Source organism: Enhydra lutris, unplaced genomic scaffold (genome assembly GCF_002288905.1).
Source record: "Enhydra lutris kenyoni isolate GAN:26980312 unplaced genomic scaffold, ASM228890v2 scaffoldscaffold1, whole genome shotgun sequence".
NCBI classification, from domain to species: domain Eukaryota; kingdom Metazoa; phylum Chordata; class Mammalia; order Carnivora; family Mustelidae; genus Enhydra; species Enhydra lutris.
In genome coordinates, this window is record NW_019154085.1 from 14,599,446 (window position 1) to 14,617,131 (window position 17,686).

General features: G+C 36.2%; 1 protein-coding gene across 1 annotated transcript in view; it reads right to left on the bottom strand.

Moving 5' to 3' along the window:
- The window catches only part of LOC111143721 (islet cell autoantigen 1 like), a 71,179-nt gene that overhangs the window by 22,788 nt on the left and 30,705 nt on the right, over positions 1 to 17,686 (bottom strand). The window contains exons 3-10 of the mRNA XM_022497552.1: positions 17,491 to 17,659; positions 14,583 to 14,655; positions 13,177 to 13,300; positions 11,837 to 12,035; positions 9,963 to 10,088; positions 8,041 to 8,139; positions 6,578 to 6,660; positions 4,344 to 4,387 (exon numbers count right to left, since the gene is read on the bottom strand). Of these exons, the coding sequence (XP_022353260.1) occupies positions 4,344 to 4,387; positions 6,578 to 6,660; positions 8,041 to 8,139; positions 9,963 to 10,088; positions 11,837 to 12,035; positions 13,177 to 13,300; positions 14,583 to 14,655; positions 17,491 to 17,659 (917 nt within the window). The remainder of the gene's footprint in view (positions 1 to 4,343; positions 4,388 to 6,577; positions 6,661 to 8,040; positions 8,140 to 9,962; positions 10,089 to 11,836; positions 12,036 to 13,176; positions 13,301 to 14,582; positions 14,656 to 17,490; positions 17,660 to 17,686) is intronic.

The window sequence follows — 17,686 nt, forward strand, 5'->3', positions numbered from 1 at the left end:
TTAAAAAAAAAAAAAAAAGTAGGGCGCCTGGGTGGCTCAGTGGGTTAAAGCCTCTGCCTTCGGCTAGGGTCATGATCTCAGGGTCCTGGGATCGAGTCCCACATTGGGCTCTCTGCTCAGCAGGAAGCCTGCTTCTCCCTCTCTCTCTCTGCCTGCCTCTCTGCCTTCTTGTAATCTGTCAAATAAATAAGTAAAATCTTAAAAAAAAAAAAAAGAGTAGACATAATTACTGATACAGCAGTTTTTGAAGATTGAATAATGCTACAAATGAATGGTGAAACTACAAAAATGTCCATTATATTTCATCTAGGCCTTTTAAAAAATGCTCTCTACTTGGGTATGGGATTATGTATGCACAAGAAGCTAACCTTTTGAACATATACTTGAAGCTGGTTAGATACACAAGTCCACGATTATTATTGTTTCTCAATATGATCTGTATATATGTATACACTTAAAAATGCCTCTTGCATTAACTGTATACCTATCATGTGCCATGTAGTTTATAAATATCTCTAGTCTTAATATCTCTGTAAGGTAGGAGTCTATGACTCATATTTCAGATGAGGAAAAATGGGAAAGATAAATATGACTTATTTTTAAAAGCTGGCATTCAAACCCTGGTTTTTCTGGCTCCAAAGCTGTGCTGATTGAATATATACTGATTGTATACATAATCTGTATTTATAAAAAAAAAATAAGAACATGTATTGAAGTGTGAGGAAAAGCTTGAAACTTAATCATACCACCCTGTGAAATAAATGTCTACATTAAAAGCCCTCATCTTGGAGAAAAATCAAAATTCCCTAAGGAAAATAATTAGACCTTCTAATTGGTGCTGCTAGAAACCTAACTCATTGCTGAGTATAGCCTCCAGGCCCACGTGACCAAGAAGCCTGGACTGAGACCCTGGGAAGTTACAAAGCACATCCTACCACCCACCCAGAAAGAGAAACAAGTCAGCAGTGTCACCCAAGTATGAAGCCTAATCTCCTGCCTTGCTCACCGGGAAGCCCTAACAGTGACCGTGGGGAGCACCAGAGCCCAGCGTACAGTGCTGCCCTGCAGCCAACTCCAGTCTATAGCACTGCCTGGCACTGAGGCCACGTGGATGGCCGTGCTCAGCTGCTGAGCACAGCCTGCCGTCTCAAGCGAGCAGGGAGCCCAGGCAGTGATCCCACTCAGTTGTAAAACACAGCCTCATGCCCTGCCCAGTCATGCAGTAAAGCATGAGGCCCACTCAGCTAGGAAGTATGGCCAGCAATCTTGCCCAACAGCAGAGAACAGCCACTGCCCTGCCTGATTTAGAACCTAGCCTCTGCAGTCCCAATTGCAAAGCACTGGGTGAGCCCATATCAGACCATGAAGACCAACCTGTGACCCTGCCTGAAAAAAGAGGCTCGGCAGTGGCATCCTTTGATCAGAGATGACTGTGAAGCCCAGCTAGTGACCCTGCCTGAACTCAGAGCAAAGACCTTCCACCAGGGATCCCAGCTAACAGCACCACTTAAACACAAAATACAGCCAATGGATCTTTTCCAACCTCAGAGCACGAGCAGCACCTTTGTCCAGTCAGATACAACACACTGTAATCATACTGTCAAAAGTCAAAGACTGAATTTTTAAAGCAGCAAGAGAAAAGTGGCTTCTCACATATGAGGGAGCCACTATAAGACTGTGAGCAGATTACATAGGAGAAATTTTGCAGGCCAGGAGACAGCAGTATGATATGCTCAAAATACTGAAAGAAAAAAAACCTCAATGAAGAATACTATACCCAGCAAAGCTGTCCTTCAGAAATAAGAGATAAAGCCCTTCTCAAACAAATGAAAGTTGAGAAAGTTTATCGACCACTAGACCTCCCTTACAGGAAGGCTAAAGGACATTCTACAAGATGAAATGAAAGGATGTTAAATAACCTTGTAAAACCACATGAATGTGTACAACGCATCAGTAAAGGTAAATATATAGTCAAAGATTATATAATATTGGAAGAGTTTTGTATAAATCACTTTAAACTCCAGTTTAAAAAACAAGCATTAAAAATAACTCTAACTACAATAATTTGTTATTGGATACACAATGAAAAAGGTGTAAATTATAACATTAATAACCTAAAATGTGAGGGGGAGAAAACTGTGGAGTTTCTGGATACTACTGAAGTTCTTATTAACTTAAAATAGGATGTTATAAATATAGTTCATGAATGCATACAGAATGGAATTACTCAACCATTAAAAAGAATGAAATCTTGCCATTTGTGACAACATGATGGACCTAGAAGATACTAAGAAGATACTACGCTATGTGAAACAAGTCAGACAGAGAAGGACAAATACCATATGATTCCCCTTATATCTGGACTCAAAAAAACCCCAAAATGGAGCAAAACAAAACAAACAACAACATAAATATAGAGAACTACCTTTTCAATATATATATAGATATAGAGAAATAGTGGTTGCCAGAGGAGAGTGGGGTGGAGGCATAAACAACATACATAATGGGGATTATGAGGTACAAACTTCCAGTCATAAAACAGATAAGTCGCGAGAATGGAAAGTACATACAGGGAATACAAATGACAATATTGTAAAAACTCAGCAAGATGACAGATGGTGACTGCATTTATTATGGTGAACATTTCATAATGTCCGTAATTGTCAAATCTCTGTGTTGTGTACCTGAAACTATTATAGACTTTTGTTTACTTATTTGACAGAGAGAGAGAACAAGTGGGGGTTAGGGCAGTGGCAGGCAGAGAGAGCGGGAGAAACAGGCTCCCCACTGAGAGGGAGCCCGATGTGGGGCTTGATCCCAGGACCCTGAGATCATGACCCAAGCTGAAGGCAGATGGTTAACTGACTGAGCCACTAGGCGCCCGCAGTACCGGGAACTAATATATGTCAACTGTACTTCAATTTAAAAAAAAAACTGAGAAAAGACTCTCTGACGTTGGTGTTGGCAATGATTTTTTTGCCTTGGACACCAAAAACACAAGAAACAAAGGCAACAATAAAGAAGATTACATGAGACTAAAAGTCCTCGGCACAGCAAAAAAAATAACAATCAACAATCAAAAACCAATCACATTTGCCTATAGAATGAGTAAAATATTTGCAAGCCATCTGTATGATAAGGAGTTCCTATCCAAAATATGTAAGGAACTCATAACTTAATAGCAAAAACAAAATAACCTGATTAAAAAAGGGAAAAAGAATCTAGATACACATTTTTCCAACTGAAGAGGACATGTACACAGCCAACACATACAGGAAAAGGTGCTCAACGAAACACTACTCATCAGGAAACAGAAATCAAAACCACAGTGAGCTATCACCTCACGCTTGTTAGAATGCTAGTATCAAAAAGAGAAGAGATAGCAAGTGTGGGACAGGCTATGGAGAAAAGGGAACACTTGCGCATTGTTGATGGGAATGTAAATTGGGGCAGCCATTATGGAAAGTAGTATGGAGGTTCCTCAAAATATTAAAAACAGAACTAGCATATGTTCCAGCACTTCCACTTCTGGGTATATACCCAAGGGAAATAAAATTATTATCTTGAAGAGCTATCTGCATCCCCATGTTCTTTGCAGTATTATTTACAATAGCCAAGACATGGAAACAACTGAGGTGTCCATCACAGATAAATGGATAAAGAAAATGTCATGTATATAGATATGTATAATAGAATCAAATTGAATATTATTTACTCATAAAATAACATGGATGAATCTGGAGGATATTATGCTAAGTGAAATAAGTTAGAGAAAAATAAATACTATGGGATCTCACTTAAAGTTTAGATCTTAAAAAGCCAAACTCAGAAACAAAGAGTAGATTGGTGGTTATTAGGGTCTAGGAGGGGGAAAATGGTGAAATTCGGTCAAAGGGTATAAACGTCCAGGTAAAGATGATAAAGTTCTGGGGATCTAATGTACCTCGTGACAGCAGTTAACAATACCGTATTACATACTTGACATTTGCTAAGAGAATAAGTTTTAAATGTTCTTGTTGCCAAAAGGTATATAGTACCTATGTGAGGGTATAGATGTGTTAGCTACGTTCATAGTGATAATCATTTAGCAATACGTACTATATCAAATCATCACATGGTATATCTTAAGCCTACACAGTGTTATATGTCAACTATAACTCAATAAAGCTGGGGGAAAAAGAAAGCTAACTCAAAAGTGTTTATATAGAAGAGATTTATAAATGGATTTAACATGTTTTTTTAAATGAATGGATATTAATACAATCTGTTTTAAAAGGTTGTGACAAACTGTTTTGACATTTCAAATGTGATCATTTCACATTTTAATGAATTTACCATCTTACCTGGTTCATTTCCCAAGCTCACTTCCTCATCTGACAAAACTAACCTAAAGTAAAAACCAAAAAATGCAAAGATTTTGGTTAAAATACACTTGGGACTCATATCCTACAATTGTATATGGTCAAAAAAAATTTTTTAACTGAGATGACATATAAAATAGTTGTCTTGTAGATAGCTCTAAAATCTGAGACAAATGCCACTTCTTCCCTAGATCTACATAGACTATGAAAATAATCCTTCATCCCTTATTCTTTCAACAACAGTTACCAAGTACTGAGGAAGCACCAGGCACCGCGTTTGGTATTACAGGCACTGTGCTAAGTACTACGTATAGTGAACATCCGTCACCAAAGTCCTGGAGTATGAGGTTTAGTTTTCAAGCACAGAAGCAATTTGCTCAAGAATACTTGGGATCTAAATAGAGGGAATGAAGAATCACAGAAAAAATGGAGCACTCTATTTTGAACAAAGTGATTTTGCATAAGAAGACACATTTGCCTAAAATATTCTCAGCCAATACTAATTTTGGATATTTGTATCATCCATCTGCAATGAAAAAATTAGACAAAGAAATTGAACATAGATTAAGGCATTATTCCTGGAGTTTAGCCTCACAACTCCAGTATTAGAGGCTGTCTTTAATAAATCTTTAAAGATACATAAAAAGCAATATAGGTACCGCCTGCTTTTCAAAAGTTTGCATTATGCTTCTACAGAAGACCTACGTTAGTACCCACCTTTGCTAACTGAAAGAAATCCAAAGAGGATTTTCACTTTTATAAAAAAGGCAAAAAGCAAAAAACTGTTGTTTTGCAGGGAGCCCTTTTAGAGGCGGTGTGACCCTAAGCAGCGACAGCGGCGCCACCAGGCTCCTTCCCTGAGAACTACACTCAGCCCCTCAGCATTAAGCCGCTAGAGTTCTGAATGGTGTCTGCGCACAGCTGTGCTAATGTCAGGAAAGCCTGAGAGAGGTTACTTTTTGGGTCTAGGAATACTCAAAAAATTTTCCACAAAAATTAATGGTAATTGCTTCTTTGCCTTACACTGTACTGGCTTATGAAATGTTTCATTGGAATACTCCACTTTCAGATAGCAGGGGAAACCTACACAGTATTTATTTGCAAAAAACACAAAAATAAACCTACAGAGAAAATAGATACTAATGACTTGGAATGAAATTTCCAATAACAGCATATATACATGGGTTTTTAAACAATTTGGATGGAAGAAAAAATAAAATGCTTTGTACTCTGTTAACTGAAAAGGTAGCTATCATAATGCTGAAGATGCATGAGAGGATTTTGAATAAAACATTCATGAAATGTGATAGTGGAAAAATTTTACTAAATGAATATATTTCATGTTACATAAGATTTTAAATGTTAATATATAAGTTTCAGCTATAACTATACATTTGATTAATCTACATCCTAAATTGTTTATATAGTCAAGTTAGCCATAATATTTGTTTGGGTTTCCCCACAGAGAAAAGAGGGACCTGCTGATATCCTGGAACCCGTTTCACTCAGCAATACATGGTCTGTCACAGTTCAGGTCTTATTTCTGGGTTTGTTACTACACTCAGTGCAATCTAGTTAAAATGAGAAGTGGAAGCACTGAAAGGAAAACAAAAGTACGATAAAAAGGGAAACAGGCAACGTACAGGATGTGCATGGCAAGAAACCCCATTTTCAGGCAACCAGCCCCTGTCCTATTGGTTTTGCTCTGGAGATTGATTTTCAATAGCTTCTGTTTCATAGCTGCTGGCACCTGTCCCTTTCTCTTGCAAGCTGGCCCTTCTGGGATTCTAGGTAGAGGCTCTTAATACAAAGCTCAGTCTCCCAAACTACAGAATTTAGAGTTATTGCCTCAATCTGTTCTGTACTGTTACCATCAACTTTGCCTACCATGTCTAAAATAGGGGGAAAAAATCAGGCTTCAAAACAAATGTTTAATATTAACTGGTAAAATGGGGCACCTGGCTGGCTAGTCAGTAGAGCACCTGATTCTTGCTCTCTGGGTCATGAGTTCAAGTCCCCTGTTGGGCGCAGAACTCACTTTAAAAAAAAAAATCCCTTAAAGATATTAACTGGAAAAATGACATAGAAATAAATATTCAGTAAGTCAGAAAAGAAACAACTCTTTCCATATATACCATGTATCAGTAGCCACAGTTTCCAAATATATCATATTATCATGTATCATTATCCATAATACCATACTTCTGCCTGCTTACTTATTGAGGTTTTCAGTGAGAGAACTGTTCTCTATTTGTTCTTTGTGGTCTTCAGTAAACTTGCTTGGAGTGTCCTGTAGTTGCTAAGGACAAGAAATTCAATGTTAAGTAGATGGAATGTTTCTCTCTTTGTGCAAACAAAATGAGAGTAAAAATTCTAAAAAACAACATAAAATGGGGTTAATTTTGAAGTAGACTAGAGAGTGAGAGAGATGGGATGTAATGTAAATTGTAATGTAAATTGAACTAAGCCCTGTGTCTCGGTTTATCCTGGCTGACTATGGCAACCATATGGCCTAGGACATAGGCGAGCCACAGGGTTTCTAAGTCTGTGATACGCCAAAGACTCACACAGTGTTTCTGACTTTGACTGCAATGTTCTAAATACGGCTGAAGATTTTCAACTTCATGTGAACAGAAATTAGATATTAAATTTGCCTAAAAACACAGTATGCTATCCAGTGAAACATTAATATAGAAAAAAAAAAACATACGCACAACAAAAAACATAAAGACTAATACGAGGGTATCTATTAGACTGGAAGATGCTCTGTCAGAACATGACTTAAAAATCCATACCAAACCCCAGGAATACACAGGTGCAAGATAGGGATCTATTCCAGATACCACATCCAGCTTATCTCAACAATAACATTTTCAAGCTCTATTTAAAACAAGACGATTCACAGACCTATACCCCTGGGGCAAATAATACATTATATGTTAATAAAAATAATAAAAAATAAAATAAAACAAGGCAGAAAGATAGGTTCAAAGGCACTGAAACCTAGCCTACCCAAAGTAAAGAAATGATTACCATGGTGTGACTCTGCTAGATAAGCCATATGCAAAGAAGACTGACAGGAAGATACACAAATGTTAAAAACCTGAGAGTACCTTTTACTATGTAGGCATTACAGAAAGAGTTGATCTAATACAAGAGAGTAGTCTCTTAAACTGTAAGCACCCATAATTTTTGCATCATGAATCACATCTACATATGATTCTATTCTTTACAGAAGAAAACTATACTTTACAACATGAGTATAAAAGTAAAGCAAGGAAACTTTTAAGTTCTAAAATTGTCAGATATGTACTCTGGTTGTTTTTGAAAAGCAACGACCATTTTCCATTGCTTGTTCCTCTGAAGTTTTTCTTTTCCATAACTTTTTCTTATCTCGTTTGCATTTTAATTTTCTTTTCTCTTGCTCGCTCTTTTACTCCCCGCCTCTAACCCCCACCCAATATCTTGAGCCCACCAGCAGTATTCTCACATATTTGTTTAGTGTTGCTGGTAGCGCTTGGAATTAGGGAAGTACTGAAAAACAACTGGCTAAAGGAGTGTAGGAAAATGTTTCCCAGTGTTTTGTGAATTGAAAGTTAGGCTTAGCACAAAATACTTTCGGTGTTATCCAAATGAAGTAGAATATATATCTAACAAAAGAACATTGAAAGAAATGTACCTTGACAGCTACAAAATCATATGGATGGAAGCCAGTACAGGCCCCATGGATCTGGGACATCAATTGAGCTGTTTTCTCCCAGAATCCAAGCAGTGTCCTCTGCAGAGAAAGAAAGGTTGTCACTACAGATATGATTTTTTTTTCACTGCTGTTTTTCCTCACTAATGTAGACAGATGAATGGTTGCTGAATAATAAACAGTAGGAAGTAAAATCAATTTCCAGGTTTGGGAACCACACAGACGTGTAAATAGTAATTTTGCATAAGAACTGGCACCTGGGGGCACCTGGGTGGCTCAGTGGGTTAAGCCTCTGCCTTCAGCTCAGGTCGTGATCTCAGGGTCCTGGGATCAAGCCCCGCATCCAGCTCTCTGCTCAGCGGGGAGCCTGCTTCTTTCTCTCATTCTGCCTGCCTCTCTGCCTACTTGTGATCTCTGTCTCTCTGTCCAATAAATAAATAAATAAAAATCTTAAAAAAAAAAAAAAAGAACTGTCATCTGTATTGGCATATATATGTGCCTATCTGTACACAGCAGTGGAATGTACACTGGAATCAGCTAGAGAGTAATACTAGTAGATTAGAACACTTTCTGAAAAGTCCAAAAGAGAAATGTTAAAAGCACAAAAATACTGTATTTATATAGGGATATATGTGTAAATCTCTATGTTGGTAAGCATATATAAACCCTTATTAATTGGAAAAAAATGGTATGTACCACTAAATTTAGTCTTTCACTTAGGGCACAAGAAAGAAAAAACAAATGTGTTCTCAAGCCAACTCAAGCAACTGAACATTTTCCTTGGTGTTTCAAAGTTCCTAGTCAAAGTAAGGGGGCTGAATGGAGAGAATAAGGAGAACCAAACTAAAAGCTGTTGTGTTTCAGGTGTACACTACATGGATTGCCACACTTTTATTTTTAAGTGTGTCCTTTCTTGACTCCTGAATTCCACAGTACTGAACAGAAGGAGGCAGATTTCCTACAAGGCCCAGTGAATGTCCACTCCCTTTAGTTTATTGTTCTTATCTTCTGTAAATACAGTTTATTCTATTTTGCCGTTCATGAATACATGTTAAAATTAGTCATTGCTGGGGCGCCTGGGTGGCTCAGTGGGTTAAAGCCTCTGCCTTTGGCTTGGGTCGAGATCCCAGCGTCCTGGGATCAAGCCCCACATCGGGCTCTCTGCTAAGCAGGGAGCCTGCTTCCCCCTCTCTCTCTGCCTGCCTCTCTGCCTACTTGTGATCTCTGTCTGTCGAATAAATAAATAAAATCTTTAAAAAAAATTAGTCATTGCTACTAATTAACATCTAACTTATTCATTGCATGATATTTATGTGGGATTTGAGGTAATAGAAGTGCAGGTGGGACTCCTGAGGTTAAAGTGGTGGGAGATGGCGACTTGGCAGAATGAAAAGAACACAGGACCCAGGATGAGAAAACTTGGGTTTTTAGCCCAAATTACCATTTACTTTAATCTCCTACATTTCACTTTCCTCAGCTATAAAATGACAGGAAAGTTTTAAACTACTGGGCCACAGCTAGTCAACTATTTTAATAGTTTAAAATAATTTTAAACTAATTTTAAATTATTTTAAAATAATTTTAAACAGTTTCAAGTTTTAAACTACTGGGTTGAGGATGTGAAACCCGCCTCAATGCCCCCCACTCAAACCTAGATGGCCCTTAAGTCTCCCTCTCCTAGGACACCAAGAAGAATAACATGAAGATACAGGAGTAGGGAATCCCGAATGTCTTTTTCAATCTAGAATTCTATGATTCTCTGTCGTAACCTCGGTAAGGCAATTTTCAAAGTCAAAAGAATCTGATTAGTTATGCAATTTTTTTATGCCCTTTAGACAACTTTTAAAAAGGAATCTCACCACTCATCTTTACTGCAAGGACATGCTGACCATGGAGGTGGGTACCTGGTAGGTAGTGAGTGAGTGAGATAACATATTGCAGCGACTAGCTCCAAGTAAATCCACTTTCTGACAAACATCCATCTTTAACTTGTCAAAAGAAGCTTTGCTATTTCTCACTTGGATCTGTACCTGCAACCACAATAATATTTATTATTATTACTGATAATATAGACATAAATATACCATATAGGCTCATGATATGTATTTTCAGGCACATGAAATTGTAATAAACATGACTAATTCCCTTTCCTTGTATTATTATTTCATGATTAATGGTAAAGATTTTGGCTATTTTTAGTAATTGTAGGAGATTCTTTCCAATGGATATCTATGCTGAGAAAGTATGCAGTGATAAATGGAAAGTATATAGTTAAGAAGAAAAAAACCCCCACAGATTCCAAATAAAAAGAAACATCCAAAACTACTGATGGATAACATCTAGCTAACAGAAGAATGAATGGAAAGGGGACATAGTTAACGTGTTGAGAAGCATTAATCATAGTTCTGAATCATGGAGATACATTTATAAATTTAAATATAGGCCTATCATATTTCTTACACATGAGGTAAGTCATATGTCACCAAGAGGCATGAATATTCAACTTTTAAATATACTTACTGATTCATTCAACAAGTATTTATAAGGTATCTATTATGTGCCAGGCACTGGGATATTGTGGGGAACAAAACAATGTTCTTTCCCACCATCCCTGAGTGAGGAGACACAGGAAAAAACAGTAGTAAATAAATATATAAGATCATCTCAAGTTGCAAAGATAATATATAAGTGAAAAGAAATTATTACTTTTGGTAAGATGATGAGGGAAGCCTTTGGTGAGCTCATGCAAGATGTTTGAACTGGGACAGAAAGAAGATAAGAGAGCCATGCCAACATTCTGAGAAGAGCATTCTAGGCTCAGGGAAAAGCAAGGACAAAAGTTCTGGGCGTGGGAGGTCAGTGAAGAGTTTAATATGTTTGCAGAACAATATGGAATAGGCTAAAACATATTCCTTCCTGGGGCATGAGAAGGGCTAGAGTACAGGGAGTGTAAGATGTGGCTGCACAGGGACCAGAAACAGGCTGTGCAGGGCTACCTGGGTCCAGATAATTTTAGAATGCAGTCTTTTTCAATTAAAATTTAGGCGAAATTCGGATAACATAAACTTAACCATTTAAAAAATATACAATTCAGTGACATTAGTGTATTCACAATATTGTCTAACAACTCCCTTGAATTATATTCTAATTGTCAAGGATTATAAAGGGTAAAGAATAACAGGTTGCTTGGCCTATATGGTGGTTTGGGTAAAGCTCCACCAATATTAAATACAATTTGTAGCATATGTACACTATTTATGAAATGAAAGAGTGAATGAATTTTATTATTCATATATGGTAAATTTAGGGCATACAATTCACAAGTAGTCTATTTAGCAAAAACATAAGTCCATATATACTTTGAAAGTCTGTGGCCAAACTATGTATTGTAGCAGAAGAAGAATCTGATAATCTTCACTTTTTCTTATAATAATCAAGTTACCTGAATTTTTACTTATTTATTTTTTCCTCACTAATAAACTATTTCCCTCCCTCAAACAAATCCCAAAAGTCCAGAGAAGAAACATTTAAAGGGTGGTGACATCTACTGTGAGAGGGATAAAAAACAAATTAATAGAAAATGTTGATAGGGTGGGGATGTCACTCAAAGAGTAAAAAAGTGTAACCTTTTGTACTTCAAAGGTCTCCAAGCAACCAAGAATTTATAATATAATGTGTTTTAAAAATAGCCTGATATTTTATGATCTTGAATAAATTATTCAGTGTAAGTTCAGTAGGTTTATGTATCAAGAAAATGACAGGGAAGGGCTTTTCATACTTTTCTGAACTTTTCCATTTGTTTTAGGGTATCTGGGTCCAGCTCTTGGGACACATCCTTCATCCACAGCAGGGCTCCTCTGTATTCCGTGCGCGCCTGTTCCATCCGATTGATCGTCATCAAGGTATCAGATACCGCCCTTTGACTGAATGTTGCTACTTCTTGCTTAAGACGAGACAGAGGAGTATACAGGGCCAATCTAACGGCAGAGAGGTAAAACCAGAGGGATGTACATCCCATAAACAAAATAAAAAACAAAGGTTTAAAACCATAAAGCATATCTGCTGTGAGGATGAGTCTATAAAACAGATATTAAGATGCCTAAGGAACTTTAGAAAGCAAATAAAGATCATATAGCCAACTCTGAATTGTTAATAATGATGTGTCTATATCTCCCCCTTCTCTTATTTTAAGAAATATATTATTTTTGCAATATTTTCGATGTTAATCCACGCATAAATAACCTGCCAAGTAATTCTGCCCTTTAGAAAAGTGTTCCGTGGGTAAGAGATCCTGTATTCACAAAGCATAATCCTATAAATAGAAAGGCTTTCATGTGACAAATTGAGGTAAAACCTGGGTATAGAGAAGCAGATAAAATGCTAGAAGAACTAGTGAGTGTTGAGTTCTTAGCAGCTGAGGATGAGAACAAAAAAATCAAGAATTTAAGAAACGCAAATCAAACCCAGCTCCTCTAGTCAGCATTTTTTACTTAGTTGCACTGAAGGGCCTTGTACTGAGTGTTCATTTGTTAGTTCCTTAATGATGGGCTTTTGCTCTGATGTGGTGTTTCAGAATAAAGCCACTCAAGTTATACATCGTCACTGCAGGTCTGATAAGACCTGTTTTTATTTTTCTTCTGAAAATGCAAAGATTTTGACTGTATTTAGTAAATGTAGGAGAGTCTTTGCTGCAGGTATCTTTATGTTAAAAATTTATAAAGTGATAAATGCCAAATATTTAAGAAAAAATGCTCCCTGCTTAAAAAGAAGGAAAGTTCTAATGTACTCCTAGATAATACAGTGTCCAAAAAAAGAAAGAAATTAAAATATACATATTTTTATATGTATGTACCTGTTACATTAAACCACATAAGAAATTTAAATACAGGCTTAAAGCCTATTTCTAGGAATTAAGCAAACTAAAATGTCCATTTTTAAGTAATTCTTTTACATACAAAATAAGTAAGAGGCATCAAAACAATTATATGCTGTAATACGTCTCTCTTTTAACCCTTTACTGAAATGACCGGTAACCTTTACAGATATGCAAATTTAGAAACATAGGCCAAAACTATCATGTTGAGTACAGATTTAAGGATGATGTAAAAAATAGTAAACCTCTGCTTGGCTGAAGAACAGAGTGCCTTGCCAGTAGCATCCATCATTTTACCAGCTTGTGTTGGATCCCGTTCTGCTTGAAACTTTAAAAAGAGTCCTAGTTCATTTTCTTCCTCTGATATAACTAGGAAAAAAAATCACAGTATAGTTAGTTGTTTCATTTCATCATTTGTTTAAAACACACAACTAAAATTCTCACAGCAATAATTCTCAATATGTAAGAATTGCTTGGAGGAAGGAGAAGCTTATTTTAAAAATGCAAATTCCTGGGGCTACATTTACAGAGATTCTGATTTTATAAGTTTTAGGATCTGCTTCCCCCCACCCACAAGTACTCTGGATGGTTTTGATGTAAATTCTGTGAAGTTTCAGAACTTGCATTTGGGAAAGACTGATCTTTAGTGAAGAAAAAAAAAAAAGTTCCAAAATGACAAAACCACAAATGATGCACTAGCAATTGTGCAGACATGCATTTTAGGATCATTGCCTCTTAGTAAGTATTCGTATCCTATTTGAACTTAACTTAATCTTGACCCCCACCCTGGCTTCGGTGACCTGTATTCAGTATCCCACGCCCACAGACATTCACAATTTTACTGCTGAAACCGAAAAAGTTGTCATGTAGTATACTACTACTCAGAGTGTGGTCCGTCGACCAATTCCAGTCCAGAACCACTTGTTACCAGCCTGTACCTGTAACAGGTGCCAAAACTAAGAAGCTGTTTAGAAACTTACTAATTTGAGTATTTTATATCTATTGAACCTAATAATAATAAAGAAGTGTGCTTACATTTTGCATGTCTTCTTTAATTTCATTTTTCTAGAAATTAATTTTTATTGTATATTATAAAAGCATCAGTTTACAACAGATTGAAAGTAAAACATGAAACAAAAGTGGTCTTTGACCACAAAGTTTTAGAAGTCTGACCCACTAATCACAGTAAGACTAATAAGTGGGGGAGCCCATAAATGTTCAAATTATAAGCTTAAAGTGACAAATGACTAATGTCATGCCAATTACACCCTGGTTCACTGCTGGAAAAGCTGAAGTTAAAAACTGAAAGAGGAAGGGGTGCCAGCTGACTCATTCAGTAGAGCATGTGACTCTTGATCTTGGGGTTGTGAGTTCAAGCTCCACGCTAGGCATAGAGTCTACTTAAAAAAAAAAAAAGCCAAAAAACTGAAAGGGGAGTCCCTCAGTATGTCTAAGGCAGCAGCAGAACTCAAGCCCCTCACTTGCTAGCCCCCCATTCCCACCGCTCCTTGCTGTTACTTCATCATAAGGAACCATTCACAAAATAGTTCAGCAAACTATTGTTTTTGTATTAAATATTTAATTCACAAAAATGCAAGTGAATTATTTATTGTAAATGAGAATTATTGGATAGGTATCTAGGATTTCATACCATTGAGTCTTAGCTGATATTTCTCAACTATCTTCAGAAGTTCAGCGCATGTCTCTTGAATGGAGTGAAAAACCTTTGAAATATAAATTTTATTAGGACAATCTAAAGAACCATAAGCAAATATAATATATATGTTATAAGCACTGAAAGCAGAACATTTCCTTTTAAGTGGTATGTCTGTTTTCCTTGACTTAGATGTACTTCACTATTGGTTCTATTTTTGATATAGAAAATTGAGATTCCCCAAGAGGGCTGGAAAAAATGGTGATAAATACATGGGAACTAATAAAAATTTGTAACTGTGGAGTTTGTCCTCTTCTCAGCTCCAAACTATCTAAATAACAAAAATGTAAATCCAATATAAACTATATCAAATAGTGCCAATTACAGATGAAAACAGTATAGATAACCTTAGAAAATGTTAACTCTCAATCTGGCTTTTCTACAATATTATCTTTAGCATAACAGGTGAGTGAATTACCATAAAAATTAATATATTATAACATCAAAAATAAATTACTTCCAGGTTGTTTTTGTTTGGAATTTTCCCTTTATTACCACTGTTGCAAAGAGCTAACAGAAAAATAAAACATCCAGTAGACACCCATTTCAAAGTAAGCACATGAAAATTTGAGATTAGGACACATTATAAACATGAGGTGACTCTTCATACATATCTATAATTTAAGGTTTTCCCAGGAAAATGGGGTGGCATAGGTTTTAGGGTACGGCCTTCTTCCCACAAAGTGCTCTGCTGAAGAACTGTTACAAGACTTTAATTCAAAAAGACCTTGGCATTGTAGCATAGTATTAGGCACTAATAACCTTTTGAGTATCAAATAAATTTCCAATATCACCACTGAGCCTGTGTATTCCCTCTCTGAAACAGTTTTCTTATTATTTTGATATGTGATTAGACCCAAGGAAGATCAGTGATAGATACTAAAATCTAAATGGAGGAGCAACCATCAACTTTCCACATAAGGTTAGGTATGTTTGAAATGAATTTGGTAGATGGAATTGGCAATTTAAAAAGCTGTTTTAAAATCACATGGAAGACTAGAAAAAGATATAAAAATGATTGTTCTAGGGCACCTGGGTGGCTCAGTGGGTTAAAGCCTCTGCCTTTGGCTCAGGACATGATCCCAGGGTCCTGGGATCAAGGCCTGCATTGGGCTCTCTGCTCAGCTGGGAGCCTGCTTCCCCCTCTCTCTGCCTACTTGTGATCTCTGTCTGTCAAATAAATAAATAAAATCTTTTTTTTTATTTAAAAAAATTAAAAAAATAAAAATGATTGTTCTACTATGATGAAATGATTATAGTTGTTTCTTCCCCCCAAGGGTCTTTGAAAGATTTATATACAACTGCTTTTTATTTTTAGAATGAAATTTTTTTAATGTAAGGGGAAGTATAATTTGACAAAACTGTAATATATTTAAAGCATATAACATGATGATATAAGTATACATTCAATGAAAATTTTTCTCAATCTTAAAAAATATAATAATGTGGGAGAAAGTATTTGGGTGATTTCAAATATTTGTCTAATGGACAAGAAAATATGTCACACAGATTATTTAACAATGTAAAACAGGACAGTAAAACTTACTTATGTGGGAATATATGTGAAAACAGTAAAGAGTTCCTTTAGCCTCAAAATACTGATTACTTATAATCAAGTCCCTTCATTTTTTCCACACTTGTCATTGAATCATAAGAAGAATACTTTTCAAAACAAATAGTACACACTTGTTGTTATCTATTTCTACATTTGTTTTTTTTTTTTTTTTTATTTCACAGACAGATCACAAGTAGGCAGAGAGGCAGGCAGAGAGAGAGAGGAGGAGGAGGCAGGCTCCCCGCTGAGCAGAGAGCCCGACGCGAGGCTCGATCCCAGGACCCTGGGATCACGACCCGAGCCGAAGGCAGAGGCTTCAACCACTGAGCCACCCAGGCGCCCCTATTTCTACATTTGTTATGGCCATGACATAACTTTATGTTTTGTAGAATAAAAATACTTAGTAGATTATGACCTATTTAATGAGATCTATACTTTTAAGGATTGCAACAGATGATTATATTCCAAGCATAATAGAACTCCTGCTTGGAAATATTCTTAAAAGTTATTTTCAATTAGTTTACATATATGGAATTAGTAAACCTGCATTTAAAAACCCAGACCTTTTTGTATATATAGGAGACTTTAATTAATTACTTAAAAGTGTAAAACACTTACAGGTTTAAAGTAGTTGCATGGTAATTACTTATTTTATTTAAAATGAAAAACATAGCCAAAAAAACACATTACAAAATACTTCAGTAACTCTATCCCTTAATTACAGAAACAAAGATTCTAACTTTAAAAATCCTCACTCAGGGGACACTGGCAGGCGGACTCAGTCAGTGTCACATGTAACTCTTGATCTCAGGGTTGTGAGACCCACAATGGGTGTAGAGATTATTTAAATAAAGAAAAAACTTTAAAAAATAAAAATAAAAACCTCATTATTTGATTTCAGTTAATTTCAGCAAGATATAAGACTTCACATAAAAGTAGTATAAAATATTACAACATGATATATAATGAGTATATGGTCTCAATTAAGAATATAATTAATTCATTAATATTTAGCTTAAAAACTAATACTTGCGCCAGAGAAATTGTTTAGTTATTCTTTCTCTAATTAATGAGTACCAGTTCTGCCTGTTCTCAACTTGTGAGAATTGTGATCTCCTATGCAGAAGATCTGATAGTGAGGGTATAGCTTAGTGGTAGAGAATTTGACTGCAGAAGATCTGTTTGACAGATGAATACAATTAAACATTCTATTATCGAATTTGCAAGCTCTTCAGTCATAGTCCCAAAGAATAACCACTTACATGCAACATAAAGAATCCTCAAATTTACCTCGAGTTTAGCATCCAGTTCAGCATCAGATGCCACCACGTGCTCATCCTCCTTTTTTCCTGTTGCTTTGATAAAGACTTGTTTAGTTTTCCAGTATTTCTTTTGCATTCTGCTAACTACTGACTGGTTATCTTCTGGTCTGGGTTGCCCAAAGGAATCCATGGAGTGACTACAAGGAACAGACTAACACTTCTTA